Source organism: Heloderma suspectum, chromosome 1 (assembly GCF_057233095.1).
Source record: "Heloderma suspectum isolate Gila_16-S chromosome 1, 16-S_ref, whole genome shotgun sequence".
NCBI lineage: Eukaryota > Metazoa > Chordata > Lepidosauria > Squamata > Helodermatidae > Heloderma > Heloderma suspectum.
In genome coordinates, this window is record NC_139458.1 from 300,699,285 (window position 1) to 300,714,569 (window position 15,285).

The following is a 15,285-nucleotide window of genomic DNA, read 5'->3' on the forward strand; positions in this document are numbered from 1 at the left end:
AAAAATGTGTAGCCTTCCTGTTTATTACTAGTACACACACACACACACCCTTCTCCACAGCCCCACGCTCTGTGAGAAGGGGAAGGCAAGGAGCGCAGCCTCCCGTACCCCGTTCAGTTCAACCTCTCCCCTCTCTCTTGACCAGACTGGTTGCCACCTGTACTGGGCTCCTGAGACAGCAGAGTGGATTGTGCCACTTCAGGTTGCAAGTGGGGTGGTAGTGGATGCCACTTTTGAAAGCTCCCCGCACTAAACTAAACTGAACTCCCTGCAAGTTTGCAGGACGCTGAAGTTATTGGGCGATTTAAAAGTACAGTAAGTGCGTTAAGGGCGCAATCCTATGCATGTTTAGACAGAAAAAAGCCCTACAACTCCCAGCATTCCCCAGCCAGCCTTGCTGGCTGGGGAATGCTGGGAGTTGTAGGGCTTTTTTCTGTCTAAACATGCATAGGATTGCGCCCTAAGTATATTAAAACCCCCGAACATATCAGGCGGAAAGGATCTCACCAGCCAGCGTTCTGCGGTACTAGTTTTCATCTAATACAAAGCTTTCACACGGGGCAGGCAGGAGGAAAAGGCTGCGCCCAAGCATGCGGCTTCCCCCACCAGCAGTCACAAGCGGCGCTGTCCTCTCTCTCAGCTAATTTTCCGCTGCAAAAGTCTCTGCCTGCCTCGAAGGCGCGTCCCAGACTCCCAGCTTCCCGAAAAGGGCCCGAGGGCTTTAGCGGATGAATATACGGCCCCTTCTTTTCCCTCTTTCTCCTCCTCCTCAACCCCGGCTCTTGCCATGAGCAGGTCCAAACAATTCTGGTGCAAGACCAGGGCGCATGTAAAAGGCGCTTAAACCCTTGCCATTTATTCAGCTCGAGTGGAAATGTTGGCGCGCTTTTAAAAAGCGGTGCGGGGGGAGGCGGGGTAGCGAGAAGACCTAGTTTTTAATCACAAGGGGGTGGCCGGATGGGCACTGTGGGAGCTGGCGGGGTCGTCAGCCTGCCGATGCCTCTTCGACGTCGCCTCAGCGTTCTGCTGGCCCGCCCGAGTGGTTTTTCTCGGCTGAGCTGCACTCCCCGCTGGGGCCCTGTAGGGGGCAGTGCCGCGTTTCGGGGTTGGCGCGCGTTTCAGGCAGCCAGCCAGCGAGCGCTGCCTGCGCCGCGATCCTCGCACTGCGAAGCCCGGGGCGTGGGATGGAGGGCCTCGAGTCTCTCTCGGTGGCGCTGAGCAGCCCCGCGGGCGCCCCGGTCCCTCCGCATGGGCAGCTTGCGGGTGAGCCTGTCTGCTGAGGTGGACCCCTCTCTACTCTGAGAACTGAAGGCTCTGGCTAGGTGGGGTGCGACTTCACAGGCCGCTTCGTCTGCGCCTAAGCGATATGCGGAGGTGCCGGCCTCCAGCTTCAAAAGGAGCTTTGTGGCACCTTAAAGACTCCTGAGGCGTAGTTCTGTTGTGGCCGCAGTACGTCTGTTAGCCTTTCAGGTGCCCTCAGACTCCTCGTTTTTGCTGCAACGAACATGGCTACTTCTCTAGAATTTGTCACCTTCCAACCTGAGCCAGATGAAATGTGGAGAGAGTGGTTTCTCCTATCAGTCAGAGAGGAAAATCTGCCTCTTGTGAGACCTGTATATGGTTAGATGCTACCGCTTTGAGTCTACGTTTTCTGCCCTCTGCGGGTTCCGCACATCGGCAAAAATGCAACCATTTTAAGTATTTCAAAGCTCGGCATAACGGCAACGTTGTGAGATAAGACTAACAGTTTACTAGGTGTGTTTGGGGGATATGCTGTCATACTGAGTACAAATAAAGTACCCAGCAGCAGGTTATATACATAATGAGTAAAAATGATGTAACTGTTAAAAAGTCACTGTTGGATGGTTTGCTGGTACGTGGAATATAATGAAGCATAGGTAAAAAAAAAACTTTTTAAAAAAAAGATTGGGCTACCTTTGCTGCTGGCTCTGTTTGGTTGATCTTTGGATTCTAGCAAAAAACAAGTTAGATCCTGCAGGCCTCATGTCTGCCCACCCCTGTTCTAGTGAATGCACAGAGCTCATCACCATATGAGGTATAAACTCTAGGGCTGCAACGTCTAATTAACTGTAACATTAAACAATAAAGAAACTTAAGAAGATTCCCACAGTTAATTGGGCAGCAGATTTAAAAAAAAAATGTTTTAATACAAGTGCTTATAAAAATTGCAAATGGCAAGCACCATCTTAAATGAGGCAATGCTTCTTCTCTTATAGACAGGAGAAATTCCGTTTCCAAAGGCCAAACTACATATGACGTTGATCATGTGGTTTGACTTTGAGTTCAGGGTTTTTCTTTTTCTTTCAGCAATAGCCAAAATGAGCCCTGACCTGGACTGGGAAACTAACATGGGGTGGGGGCTTTCATTCTTTGTCCTTTGCTGCATTTCTTATCTCGATTGGGGGGGGGGGCATGAGTGCAATTTGCATGGGGGTGGGGGAAAAGCTTCCATTAGAAAGCTGGTGATGGGAATAAAAACAATAGCTGCTTGTTGGGAAAATATATATATATTCATAACCTGAAGCTGATTAAAAAGAAATCATACTAACATTTTGATATTGGTCCTACTTTGATGAGAATCAAATTGGTGTGCATAGGGAAGATTCTTTTATCTTTCTAAGATTTTGGTAGGATAGAGGCTTTTCTTGCTATTAACACATTAATGTCTACTATTATTAGTGAAGTACAAAGGTACTGTTACTGTTCACTGAGTTTGGATTCTTATAAGTTAAATATCCTCATGAGATGACGAAGAGACTGGCTTTTCTAATAGGGAAATGAGGTTTGAAGAGGATAGGTTTAATAGATTGAAAATTCGAGCACTAGATACATAACAGATAGCTGGCTTTACAGACTTCTGGTGCATTGTTACAAATCTTATCAGTTACAGCCTTGTAATGAATTGCTGAACTCTAATTATTGAGCGACTGTGCTTGTTCATCCCCTGCTGTGCTGCCCTCCCCTCCTTGATGCTTGGCACCACTGCAGCTTCCCTTGATGCCATGCCAGAAGTCACTTTTTCAGAATCAAATGCCATCAGTGAATTGATTGCCTGTGCTTATCTTCCTCTCCTGCAGCAGATTCTTGCCACAGGTTGTCTTGGACCTGGGAACCCAGTGGAGCAGTAGTGCTGATTGCCATGGAATGGTCATGTCAGGCAGAATGCAGAGCTCTGTCGGCCATTAAAGCAGAAGAAAAGGCCAAGTGCCACACATGCTTCATTGATGTGGCACTCAGTTGCATGTGCCACAAGGCAGCACTGATCTCCTGCATGTGCCACTTGGCTTCCCCCTCATGTAGACATACAAATGTTATTACCCACTCGCAGCACCAGAAAAAAATATTGGGGGGAGGTCACAGAAAGGGCAAAGTGCATTGGAGGATTGAACTTTGTCCCCCATGTTAAATGTCTGAAAGAGAAATAACAGTATAATTTATATTAACACTCATATTTCCTCTTAAGTAAGTGCTTTGATTTTGGTAAGAGCTAACTTTTAATTAAGTATGTTTAGGATTATGGCCTTACTTTATTTCCCACTTTATGATTCAGTTATGATTTCCAGATAGTGGGAGAAATGTAAACTTTCAGACAAGGATTCCCTATTCTCACTGAATATACATTTAGCAGAACATGCTCAGAAGTACTCTTGTACTACACATTCCATAATCCTCCCTGACAGGTTCTTGGAGCCAAAATTCTCACCCCATAGCACATATGTGTTTTATTTATTTATTTAAATATTTCTTTTCCCCAGAATTGCTGAAGACAGCTAACAGAATTTTCTAATATACAAAAGTCAACGTCTCCAATGAAAACAGAACATTCCTTTAATAAAAAAAAATCTCATAAGCCAGTCTGAAATCTATGTGCCACACTTCTTCACCTCTTCCCCTGCCTGGTTCTACCACTCCACCCTCCACCTGAATTCCCTCCCATTTCTTGCAGACATTTTCAGGTTGGGGAGAGGCTAATTGCTACAATAGAGGACTGTAGGTCAGCCTTCCCCAATCTGGTACCCTCCAGATGTTTTGGACTTCTACTCCCAGCATTCATGATGATTGGTCATGCTCACTGAGGCTGATGTGCATTGAAGTCCAACACATCTGGGGGGCACCAGGTTGGGTAAGGCTGCTGTAGGCCATGGTGAAAGCCTCCTGTTTATCTGGAAAGGTTCCTCCTCCAAAACGAAAGGGAGAAGAGGTGAGAGCCAAATACAGGGTGGGGAAGGAGTAGGGGTGTATGAGAAATTAGTTTTAGGTCATTTTTGATCAGGATTTACCCAGTTTGTACGTTCCGGGTCGAACACGGACTTGGAGGCAATCTGCATTCAAAGTCCGTATGTTTTCCAGCTTGCAAGTGATTCGTATACCAAAAGGAAATGTGTTAGACAGTGTGCTTACATCTGAGAAACACACATGAAAAATGCATACTTTTGAAAAATACACACAAGTATGCTTTAATCAATGAGGGAAGAATACATACATTTCAAAGATGCGTACATTTGGGAAAATATGCATGAAAATGCGCATGTATTTTCTTGTGAAAAAAAAAACAAAACTTGCAATCTCATAGATTTGGGTCAGAATGAGCTTCCAGATGGAATTCAGAGAACTCCTGCAAGCTCAGATTTTGTTGATTCATAGGAGGGAGTGTTGTAGATCCTCTCTCACAAAACAAAGGGGAGGAGACGTGGGGAATTGCTGAATGTCAATGACTTAGAAGAGAGGATGTGACTACCTTCCAGATTCAAATGCTTTTCCCATTCCAATTCTCTCATTGACGCACACAGAAATAAGCCCATGGACAAAGGTGTGCATGCTTCTTTCCCCCTAGATATTTTTTAAATGTTTTCCAAACTTCTTTTGATTTTATTGCCCCAATATATTTGTTTCCATAAAGATCTTGAAACCCTGAATCATTAGAGCTTAATGGAATATCACAGCTGCTCCTTTAACTGTGAATTCAGTGTTGAACTTTGATGTAATATTATAATTGTTGCTTGCAAACTTCATGTAAGTGCATTTACATAAAAGGAGGTAGTAGCCAGGTAGAATTTATTCCTAAGTGATAAATCACTAAAGCAGATGTTTTGGGGAATCTTAATTGTAAATTCGTCTGTGGGGTGTAGTGGGGGGGGGGAGATCCTTGATTTTTCTTGGTTTTTAGATGAAGCTGGGCAGTAGAAGCTGTTTAATTCGCAGTGCCTGCTAGACTCTAATCCATGCTGATTGTAGAGCTGCCCCTCTGATGCCATTATTTATTATGGACTAACTACACTGTGCTAGGTGTGCTAATTATGCCAATTTTATTAAAATCTTACTTAGCATTATTGTAATGACATGGCTGTACAACTCCATTTGAAAAATGTGCCCTATTACTGTTGTATACTGTATGCCATTTTAATTATAATTGATGGGTCAATCTCTTGGTAGCTGTTGTGCAGGACAGCAAGAAGAGAGAGCACTAGCTGTAATCAATTTGTCATCTTCATCTGAAGCTTTATTTGGCAGGACAATTAGAAGAAAAATAGTCTCAGGAAAGTCACTAGAATATTATTGGTCAGGTTTTCCATTGTTTGCAATTCAGGTGCTCACTGAGTTTTCATTTGTATTTGCACAAGAAGATGGCTACATATTACTCCACTAAAAATATCCTTATCACTTAGGCTGTGGATGGGCCACTTGTGGCCTTCCAGATGTTGGCCTACAATTTCCATCATCCCTCACCATTGGCTATGCTGGCGAGGGCTGATGGGAGTTGTAGGCCAAACGTCCAGAGGGCCGCAAGTTGCCAACCTCCAACTTAGGCTGAAACTAGTTGATGTTGGGTTTGTGTGGCTGCTACATAAAACCGTAGCTCTGTCATCTAGTAAAACAAGTGATGTCACATGAATTTTCCTCTTCCCACAATTGGTAGGGGATGGAGAAACTTACCATCAATTATGTCACAAGTTTTAGTTTACTAGACGTTACTAGGGGAGGAGAGAGAAGAGGTGGATTTCAGTAGCAGCCACTCATCACCTGTAACTTCTAGAGTGCTTCCCGATGAGAATTCTGTTGTGCAGTTACCCTGCCTCATTCACGGAATTTTAGGGGGGGGGGGTCCGGATGTTGTTGCATTGGATTTGTTACCCTCCCATGTTTTCCGACTGCTGCTTCTGTCTTTTGTTCTTACCACAAAAATCCGTTAGGGAAGGAAAAGACGAAATAGCTGTGCAATGTCTTTTGACTGGTAGCACTTGGAGCTATGCATCTGGAAACACCCCTGGTTTCAGCCTTGCTCTCCACCACTGACTTCGGGAGGATAGGCATTTTTGTTACCTAGAAAGGTACCATGATCATGTCTTAAACTAAATATTGATTTTAAAAAGCATCTACAAATCACATGGACAATGCGGAAGAGTATATTTCAGTTGTAAAATAAGCACGGGGATCTTACCAATTTGTTATTGTTATGACTAAATAACTATTTTGGGGGTTTTTTACAATGTCACTTTAATTCTAATGAAAAATGAGAGGTAATTACAAAGTTCTCTTCAGATTATAATCTCATCCTGATTGTTTGCAGCCTTACAGTTATTTGAATAGGATTTAAACTTTCTATTTGGTTGCCATATTTTAAAAGTCATTTATTTGCAATACTTATTCTTAGGTAGACCTTAGAATGAAATAACAGTTAATAAAGAAACAATTTAAATAAATACTCACACACAAACACACACATCTATCCTTGTTCTATTTAAGTGGTTGCACTCCAACTGTTTAATTCTAATAGCACACTAAAAATTAAGTCTTACTCAATTCTATGTACCTAGTAAGAATGCTTAGGATTTAGGGTGGTCATGGGTCATGTTTTCCAGAGGACAGTGTGTTCTGTTTGAAGGCATGTTCTGTCCAATTTCTGTTTAAAGATAAAGAACCAGAAGAACTGTTTCCCGTTAACAGTTAACCTCGGAACAGCAGTTTTCTAATTTATATGTATGCAGGTTACCTTTTCACAGTCTTCCACACCATAGTGAGATGTACTGTACTGCTGTTTAAATTATAATAATGATTTCTAAATTTGCATATATACATATCAATTAGCATATGCAAATGTTGATGTAAAATCACTGTCCTCTTTTCTTGGTGACGTGTTTTCTCTTTTTTTGGTGATTCAGAAGTGGTCACCCTATATTAGGGTTGCTTTCCCAGGGTGTGTGGCCTGACTATGTTGAAGCAAAGTGGGCCTAGTCAGGCCTGGAAGGAAGACCTTCTGGGAACAATGTGTATGTTGATGGGAAAAAAGGCAGGGTATAGATATAATAAATAACCAAACAGCTCACACAAAAATAAATAGAAAAGAATCCACTGCTATGGTAGGGCATCTCTTTTTCTAAACGTTAAACATTTCTTATTGCAAACAAAGTCCCACCAGAAAAGGCATGGTCACAAGTCATGCAGAAATAACAGGTTGATTCTTCGGTGACCAGCTGAAATGGAAACTGAGATAGCTCAGGTTTTGCTTTCTACAGAAATAAAACGTATGAAAGGGCTCTTTACACAAGGGTTCTGATTTCTGAAAGGAAATCAAATTGGGAGAAAATGAGATGGTTGAAATTCGCCAGTAGATCTTGTGCCACAAAATGCCTTTCCTTGGTTACTGCTACAGATGCGAAATACACACCTTTGCTTCCATTTGAGCAATTAATGTCCATCACTGGCAAATAGTATTACCTTGGTTTATTGTTCCCAAAGAGATCAACTGCACCTAAAGGATGTCTCAGGTTTAGCAAATGTCAGCCAAAAATTCAGTTCAAATTGGAAGTGCCTTCATGACTGACTGACTGACTGACTGACACTCTTTCCCACCCCCTCACCCCAGCTGGTAGGTCCAGTAGCTGTAACAATATATAAAGATACTAGTCAATTAAAAGAAAGCTTTATAACATGTTACTTTCCTGGGGTAAGTAGCAGTTACTCCAGGCAATCACCCAAATGGCAAACTGCTCTTCAGTGCTGATAGTCATGTACACAGATACCATAGCACTGAGCTGTACATAAGCCCTATTCAGCCATTCCATATCTGGGAATAGTAAATGTGAGGAGGGGGAGTGGCTAGCCATTTCCATTGCCCTCTATATGTGGAGGGTGAATTTCTGAAGGGGAGATCCTCCTCTATCCATGGAAACTCTCCATGGTATTTTGGACCCTGGAAAATCCACATGCTCCCCCTCCGTGTGTGTTTATTATATTTGGAAATGGAGCTCCTGGATGGAGCTCCAGTGGCAGTATGTGTAGTCTACGTGTGTGTCTGTCTTTTCTAGCATTATAGAGATGACAAGCAGTGCCCCACAACAAAATCTTGCAGTGCACTCCTGGCGTGCATGTGTTAGAATCATAGACTCATTGAGTTTGAAGGGGTCACTTAGGCCTTTGAGTCCAGCCCCTTGCTCATTGTAGGAATCCAGTTTAAAGCATCCCTGACAGTCTGATCTTTGATTGAATACAACCAGCAACAGAGAGCCCACCGCCACCCTAGGCAGTTGGTTCTGTTGTTGGACTGCTCTGACTGTTAGGAAGTTTTTTCTGAAGTTCAGCCAAAAACTGCTGTCCTGTAACTTAAGCCCTTAAGTTACAACTTCAGTTATTCTGTATCCTACAGTCTTGGATGATAGAGAACACGTTGTGGCCCTCTTCTGTGGGACAGCCCTTTAGGTACTTCAAAAAGTGCTATCATATTCCCTCCTCAGTCTTATCTTCTCCAGGCTAAGCATACCCAGTTCCTTCAATCTTTCCTTGTAGGACTTTGTTTCTAGCCCCCTGATCATCTTTGTTGCCCTTCTCTGAACTTATTCCAATTTATCTGAATCCTTCTTAAATGGTGGTGTCCAGAACTGGACACAGTATTCCAGTGGCTGAAGGGGTTAACCTAACCTAAAAAAAAAGTTAGGTTCAAAGACAGACGTCTCTGCTCTGACTTTGGTCTCTCTTCATGTGCATTTTTTAAAAATAGGGTGAAATACAACATTGCATGATTTCCTCCTCTTCCCTGCTGCACACCAAAACTCTGGACCCCCCCCCCCAACCTTACAGAACAGATTTTGAGAGTGCATGGGAGCTGCATTGTCCTCCCTGTTCTATTCATGGAAGAAGTTCTGTTAGTGGAAGGACTTGATTAGATACCATCCATAGTTTTGTATATTTAAAAGTACCACCAGTTGGCATGCAAGTCAATGGAGCATGAAGCTTCTGCATGTACTTGTGTGCTAGACATGGCCTGGGAGAATGTCTGAAGGGACAACTTAAACAGATTGAGGTATGGGGGAGTTTTGACTAGGTATACAAACCAGGCTCTGCTCTGAAATTAACTAACCACAGACTATATTTCAGGGTTACTATCATCTTTTCTCTGTTGGCATAGCCCTCCAACCTGAAATAGAGGTATTACAGTTCATCATATTGCAGGGTTGTTGGGTGCAAAATTCTCACCCCAATCTGTAATATGGAGATAAAAAAACCCATGAATTACATTGTAGGATTGTTGTACTCTCTCAATTCTAGCCTGACTATCAACATGGAATAGGGGTTTAATACTGCTGACAACACTATGGGGTTCTTGTAGATGCTGACCAGCAAGCAATATTGAATGTGAACTACACTGCAGGGGTGTCATAAACCACTTTCTCCCTGCCACAACCTCTTCCAGTATGGGTACCGTAAACTGCTTTTGCTATGGAATTTGCATTAGCAGGGTTTATAATTTTATTTTTATACTAAATACAAATTAAGAGCAAGATTTCTTTTTCTGCTGCCTTTTGGTTTTTTGGGGTGCATGTTTGTGTATGCACTATTGCCCAGTCCTATTCCCAGCTCCATTCAGATGTTGAATCTCTCCATTGATTTCTATCAGCAGCTCTTACTTCTACCTATGGAACATTTTAAGATAGTGTATCAGTATTAGCTGAAATCAGGAAATGACCAATCCAGACAATGATTCTGTCTGCATACCCTTTTGATCTCTGTCTCTCTTCCTCCCGCCTCTCTTTCCAGCTACTTCATTCCATTTCCCCTCCTGCCCTTTTGTCAATCTCCCCCCCCCCCAAATCTCCCAACATTCTGTGCCATTGAGTCCTTAGGGGGATGTTTTAAAGGTCTTCCTCTAGTTTTTTTTCCTCAAGATTTTTGGTATCTTAAGAATTTTTTTTGGTATCCTTAAAAAGCCTGCAGACTTTGGGGTTCCCTGAGTCTGCTGATACCTCCCTCTTGTGTATGGGTCTGCTGTTTTGGCTATATAATGGTGGGCACTCTCCCCTGAAGTCTGGAAATAGAATATATGATAGCCTTTAACTAGGGAAGGATGAAGGGAGAGTGTATAGACAAGTACATATGGGCGCTGTGTTTAGCCCAGACCTTAGCTAGGGGGGGCTGCATGTGGCTTGTTCTTTCTTTTCCTCCTGTCGCTAAAAGGCCAGTAGCCTTTTAGTATTTGGGAGAAGGGTATGGGGACGTAGCCCCAGTGGCTTAACCATAATTGCAGGGCAAAGCTATTGCTGGGCTTTGCATCTCTTCCTCCACTAATACAGCCAGCAGTTAAGAGCTGCTAGCCATTTGACACTACTCAGAGGAAAGGAGAAGAGTGAAATGCATGCACAGGATAATTTTATGTATTTATTTAAAGTATTTTTATCCCGCTCAGCCAAAAAGCAAGTTACAGTCAACCATCAATAAAGACAGCCCCTCTCCACAGGCTAACAATCTACAAACACACATCATCATCGTCATTATTATTATTATATCCCACCTTTTTTCCCAATACTGGGACACATGAGAAAAAAGGGATGGGTAGGGAAGAGGAAAAAATTAAGTAGACTGTCTGCAGAACTGGTGGAATGGCCCTGCTTCCCCTCTCATCTCCTGGAGTGGGGGCAGTCTGACTGGAGCAGGCCCTGATGTTCGCTTTGCCTGCTTCTGTCTGTGGGGGATCCAAGTAGATCAGACTCCTGTGATTTTCCTTTAAATCTGAATCTTAGCAGCTACATCTCTCTTTTTTCCTTTTCTTATTTTATTCTAGAGTAAGCACATTAAAAGCCCCCTATCACCCACACCAAGTCCCAATCCTAGAGTAAAAATTAAAAAAAGACGTAGCCTCTAGATACAGATGGAAAGTAATGTTTGTTTTGGCCCACAGAGGTGAGCCATGGGGTCTCTGCACATCTCTGGCTCATTCTCCACTTAGTGGTAAAGGGCCAAAGTGAGCCTTTAACACATGGGGAGAAAGCTGGTGATGTGGGAAGTGGGTCAAGACCAGGAGGGAAGGTAGAGGAGGGGGAAAATGGTGGATTGAATGGAGCAGGGCTGTTGACCATTGGAGGAGTAATTATTTTACATGGCTTAGCTAAAACATAACAAAGTGACTGGGGAAAATATCCGTAATGTATTGAAGTCAATAGGACTTCTGAACAGATAATATAGCCATGTGCTATTAGTTTCTGAAGTCTCTCTATTAGTCTCTCCGGCCGCGAATCCTGTTGTCCTGCTGGGACGCAAATGGCGGCGGCCATAGCCGCCGCCTTTTGCATCCCTGGCCTGCAGTCAGCCGTGATAGGCTACGTAAATCCTTACGTAGCCTATCACGGCTGACTTTGGGGGGGGGAAAGCGCATACACAAATGGCGGCGCCCATGGGTGCCGCCATTTGCGTTCCTTATTTTGGCACGGGTAGTCTACGTAAATATTTACGTAGACTATGGCAAAAATAAGGGCAACGCAAATAGCGTTGCCCTTATTTTTGCCGTAGTCTACGTAAATATTTACGTAGACTACCCATGCCAAAATAAGGAACGCAAATGGCGGCACCCATGGGCGCCGCCATTTGCATACATGCTTTTTTTTTTTTCAAAGTCAGCCGTGATAGGCTACGTAAGGATTTACGTAGCCTATCATGGTGTTTTTTGAAAATCTAGCCGTGATAGGCTACGTAAATCTTTATGTAGCCTATCACGTTTGCTTGAGGGTTTTTTTTTTTTACACTTGGAAACGTCGACGGCAGCAGCCGGTCGAAAGACCGGCCGCCGCCGAACCGCTGCCAGGAGCCACCGCCTGGAGGGACATTCGCCAAAGGTAAGTCCCATCCCGGGGGGGTGGCAGACCGTTTCTCCACCAATTTCGGGGGGCCGAATACGCTGGCATTCGGCCTCCCCGAGATTCGTGGAGAAATTCTCTGACATCACTATGGGTGGTTGATAAAAGGGCGAAGGTGTGAATTCAGAGCCAGTACTTGAAGACTGGGAAGAATCCAGAGGTGTGCTTATGCCTCCACCAATTCTGTTTGCCCCACTAATTCTGTTGCGTAAGTGGGCCCCACCACTTACGCAATGGTGATTTAGCATTTCCAGGGCAACTGGAATTGCATAAGGGAGCTTCGCTGACCTGCCTCCTTTCAAAAACAAGCATTTCCACTCATCTTGGAGCTTCCTCTAGGATGCACTAAATATCCCTTGCATAAGCAGTGGGTCCCACTTGCACAGCAGAATTGGTGGGACCCACTGCTTACGGAAGGGAATTGGCAGGGTGGAGGCAGAAGTGCCCCATTGGATTCTGCCCTCTGAGCCCCCAACCTCAGGGGCAGAGTTGGGGTGAAATTTCACATCCACAGAGTGACTCATAGTGACTTAGCTGGGAATGTAGGGACTGAGGCACACTCCTACTATCCCACATTTTCACATGTCCCGTTGGTCCCAAAGTTGCTGTCCGAGGACTGGAACATGGTTTCCAAACACTGTAGCAAGCAACATTCCCACAGAATTCAATTGAACTTAATTTTAAGAGAAAATAATAGCATCCATAACTTCAATTATAAGACAGGATTTCCACTGTAGCACGTGTTATTAGAGAATCTTTTGATTCACACTACTGCTTTCAAACTGTCAGACTATATTTTATGTTGGACACTACATTGGTGCGATTTCTAAATATTTAATTCTCTTACTGTGGGTGGTTTTAACTTTGGATTGATCTGAGGCCTTGCCAGGGCTAGGAAAACTCATCTCCTTCCAGAATAATTCCTTTAAGTAAATAAAGCACGTAAAATAATTTATTAAGGAGAAAACCACTAATGTCGTTTCTTTGTTGGTTTGTTCTGACAGAAATAAAAGAAGATGTGACATGGTACCTGAAAACCTCACAGTTGGCACTGGCTTTAGCTATTATCCGCTCAAAGCCTCCAGATAAAAGCAGTGAAGAATATGCAGAGCACCTGGCCAAAATAGTATCTGGACAGGATTCCAAGTGGAAATTGAGAGTTGAAGCGTTAGAAGCTGAAGTTCTTCGTTTAAGACAGCAGCTCCTTTTGAGCAAAATTTCCTCAGGATTCAGTGTAGAAAATAGTAAGTTCTAGGTCATTAATGTCCATTTTGAATGAGCTTGGGCTACCATGTTTTGCTGTCATAAAATGAAGATTTCTCACACTTATTCTTTCAAATATAAGTGTTCATTATCCATTCATTTAGTCATCTTATATGGCACCCCACATACACATTTTGCTCTTTAAAGAGGGGGGAATGAAAGTATTCTATTGGTGAGCACATCTGTTGTTGTGGGATGAGGTGTAGGAATCCCCTTGCCAGCGCTAACCCCTCCTACCCCATAAGGTTGGACTGGAGAAGACTCAGTCTATAATCCTGGTCAGATGTAGCCTGTCTTCCCACTCTTAGCCACTATTATGTTAAATAAAAAAGGTGGAGGAGTCATCTCTCCCCCAGAATTCCAGTGTCTTAGTAGGTTGTGCTAATCACAGTGCCAGACTTTTGCCTTTCCTCATTGCATTGCATTGAAGTGAAGAAAATGTGTATGTAAGGATAAAATTCTAGTACATAATATTGCTAGAGGTTCTTTATTTATATGCAGTTACATTGGTTAGTAAGGTCTCCTGAGACCACAGAGTAATGGAGGCACACAACCCATTGAATCATATCTTCGTTGCAGTGCAATCTCATGTTCAAAACATTCTGCCATTTTTCTTTTCATCCACTGGGCTTTATTTCTTGAGAACTCCTTTTAGTTTGGAATGACTTTTTAGTTTTTAATTCCGCTAGATCAAAGTAAAGAGAGAAGAATCTTTTCTTACATGTGTGCTTCAGTATTTCTGCCAAGAATAGTTGTTGTTGTTCAGTCGTTAAGTCATGTCCAACTCTTCGTGTAGCATGCCTCATTTCTTGAAATTTTCAGCATTAAAATTGGGAGGAAGGTTCCTAGGTTTTTTAAATTTGGGGTGATCTCTCAAATTACCCAGGCATAAAACCTTGTATTTTTATCAGAAGATATTAATAAGAATAACAATAAATAATTTTTATTATTTTATTATTTTTTAAAATTTAAAGCTGGCACCCTAGTATTTGACGATAACACTTCCAAAACTACCGATACCTGCTAATGGATTGTATCCAGTGGTATCATTCTGGTGGCGGAAGCAGTTCCATTAGCGGAATTTGGAGAGGGGTGATTTCTGCAGCCCCCTGTGTTCCCTCAAAATCTGTTCCAGAGGGCTGGGAAACTCTCTGGAGTAGATTCTTAAGCAGTGCTGAGGGCTGAAGTGGGGAGAAGACAGGGAGAAAATCCTGGATGTCCACTTGTACAGCTTCTCTAGGGTTGAGGGCCATGTTCACTGTTGGGCAATTGGGCAGGAGGTACACATCCAAATGGGGTGGGGCTAGAGCACTGGGGTGTATCTGCACTCTGTATTCCTCTTTATTCACTTTATATATTTTAATGTATTTTCTACTGCACTCTCTACTGTACGTTTCCTTCCCTTCCCTTTCAGTGTTCTTAATTTTCCCTTTATTCCTCTTTTTTTTTTTTAATGTTACTGTAACTTCCATCTTCCTTCTACCTCCCCTCTTAGCCACTGTAATGGCCCCAGGAGTGTAACCAAGTCACCTGTAGTTTTAGAGGGGCCTAGGGATCCATAATGCTTGGCTTAGGTTCATTATAAGTGCATTTTCCTTACTAGTGGGCCTCTGAGCATGCGAGATGAGTCAAAGGTCAATAGTGCAGCCTCAGCACATTCCATGCTAACGAAGGCTAGTATCTTATCAGGGCCTAGGATGTGCCTGAGAAGTGAGGCTATGTTTATGCTGAGTTACAGGTGGCTGTGCTGGGAAAGTTCTGACTGTTTTCCTTCTGAACAAGCACTGTTAGTCTGTGCTGGGAATGAACGCTAATTAATGCTTGCTTCTGTCATGCTGCCTCACTGCTGACATATATGGTATAAAACCCATTCAGAGAA

At 43.2% G+C, this 15,285-nt stretch overlaps 1 protein-coding gene across 2 annotated transcripts in view; it reads left to right on the forward strand.

Annotated features, from left to right (window-relative positions):
• The first annotated feature begins 1,110 nt into the window (after positions 1–1,110).
• Positions 1,111–15,285, forward strand: part of MEI4 (meiotic double-stranded break formation protein 4) — a 112,841-nt gene continuing 98,666 nt past the window's right edge. The window contains exons 1-2 of one of the 2 annotated variants that reach the window (XR_014787231.1): positions 1,111–1,263; positions 13,148–13,387. Coding sequence is in view for 1 of the 2 variants with exons in the window: in XM_084831126.1 (XP_084687252.1) it covers positions 1,185–1,263; positions 13,148–13,387 (319 nt within the window). In the remaining variant the exon portion in view is untranslated. The remainder of the gene's footprint in view (positions 1,264–13,147; positions 13,388–15,285) is intronic. The other variant, XM_084831126.1, reaches the window with a different exon arrangement.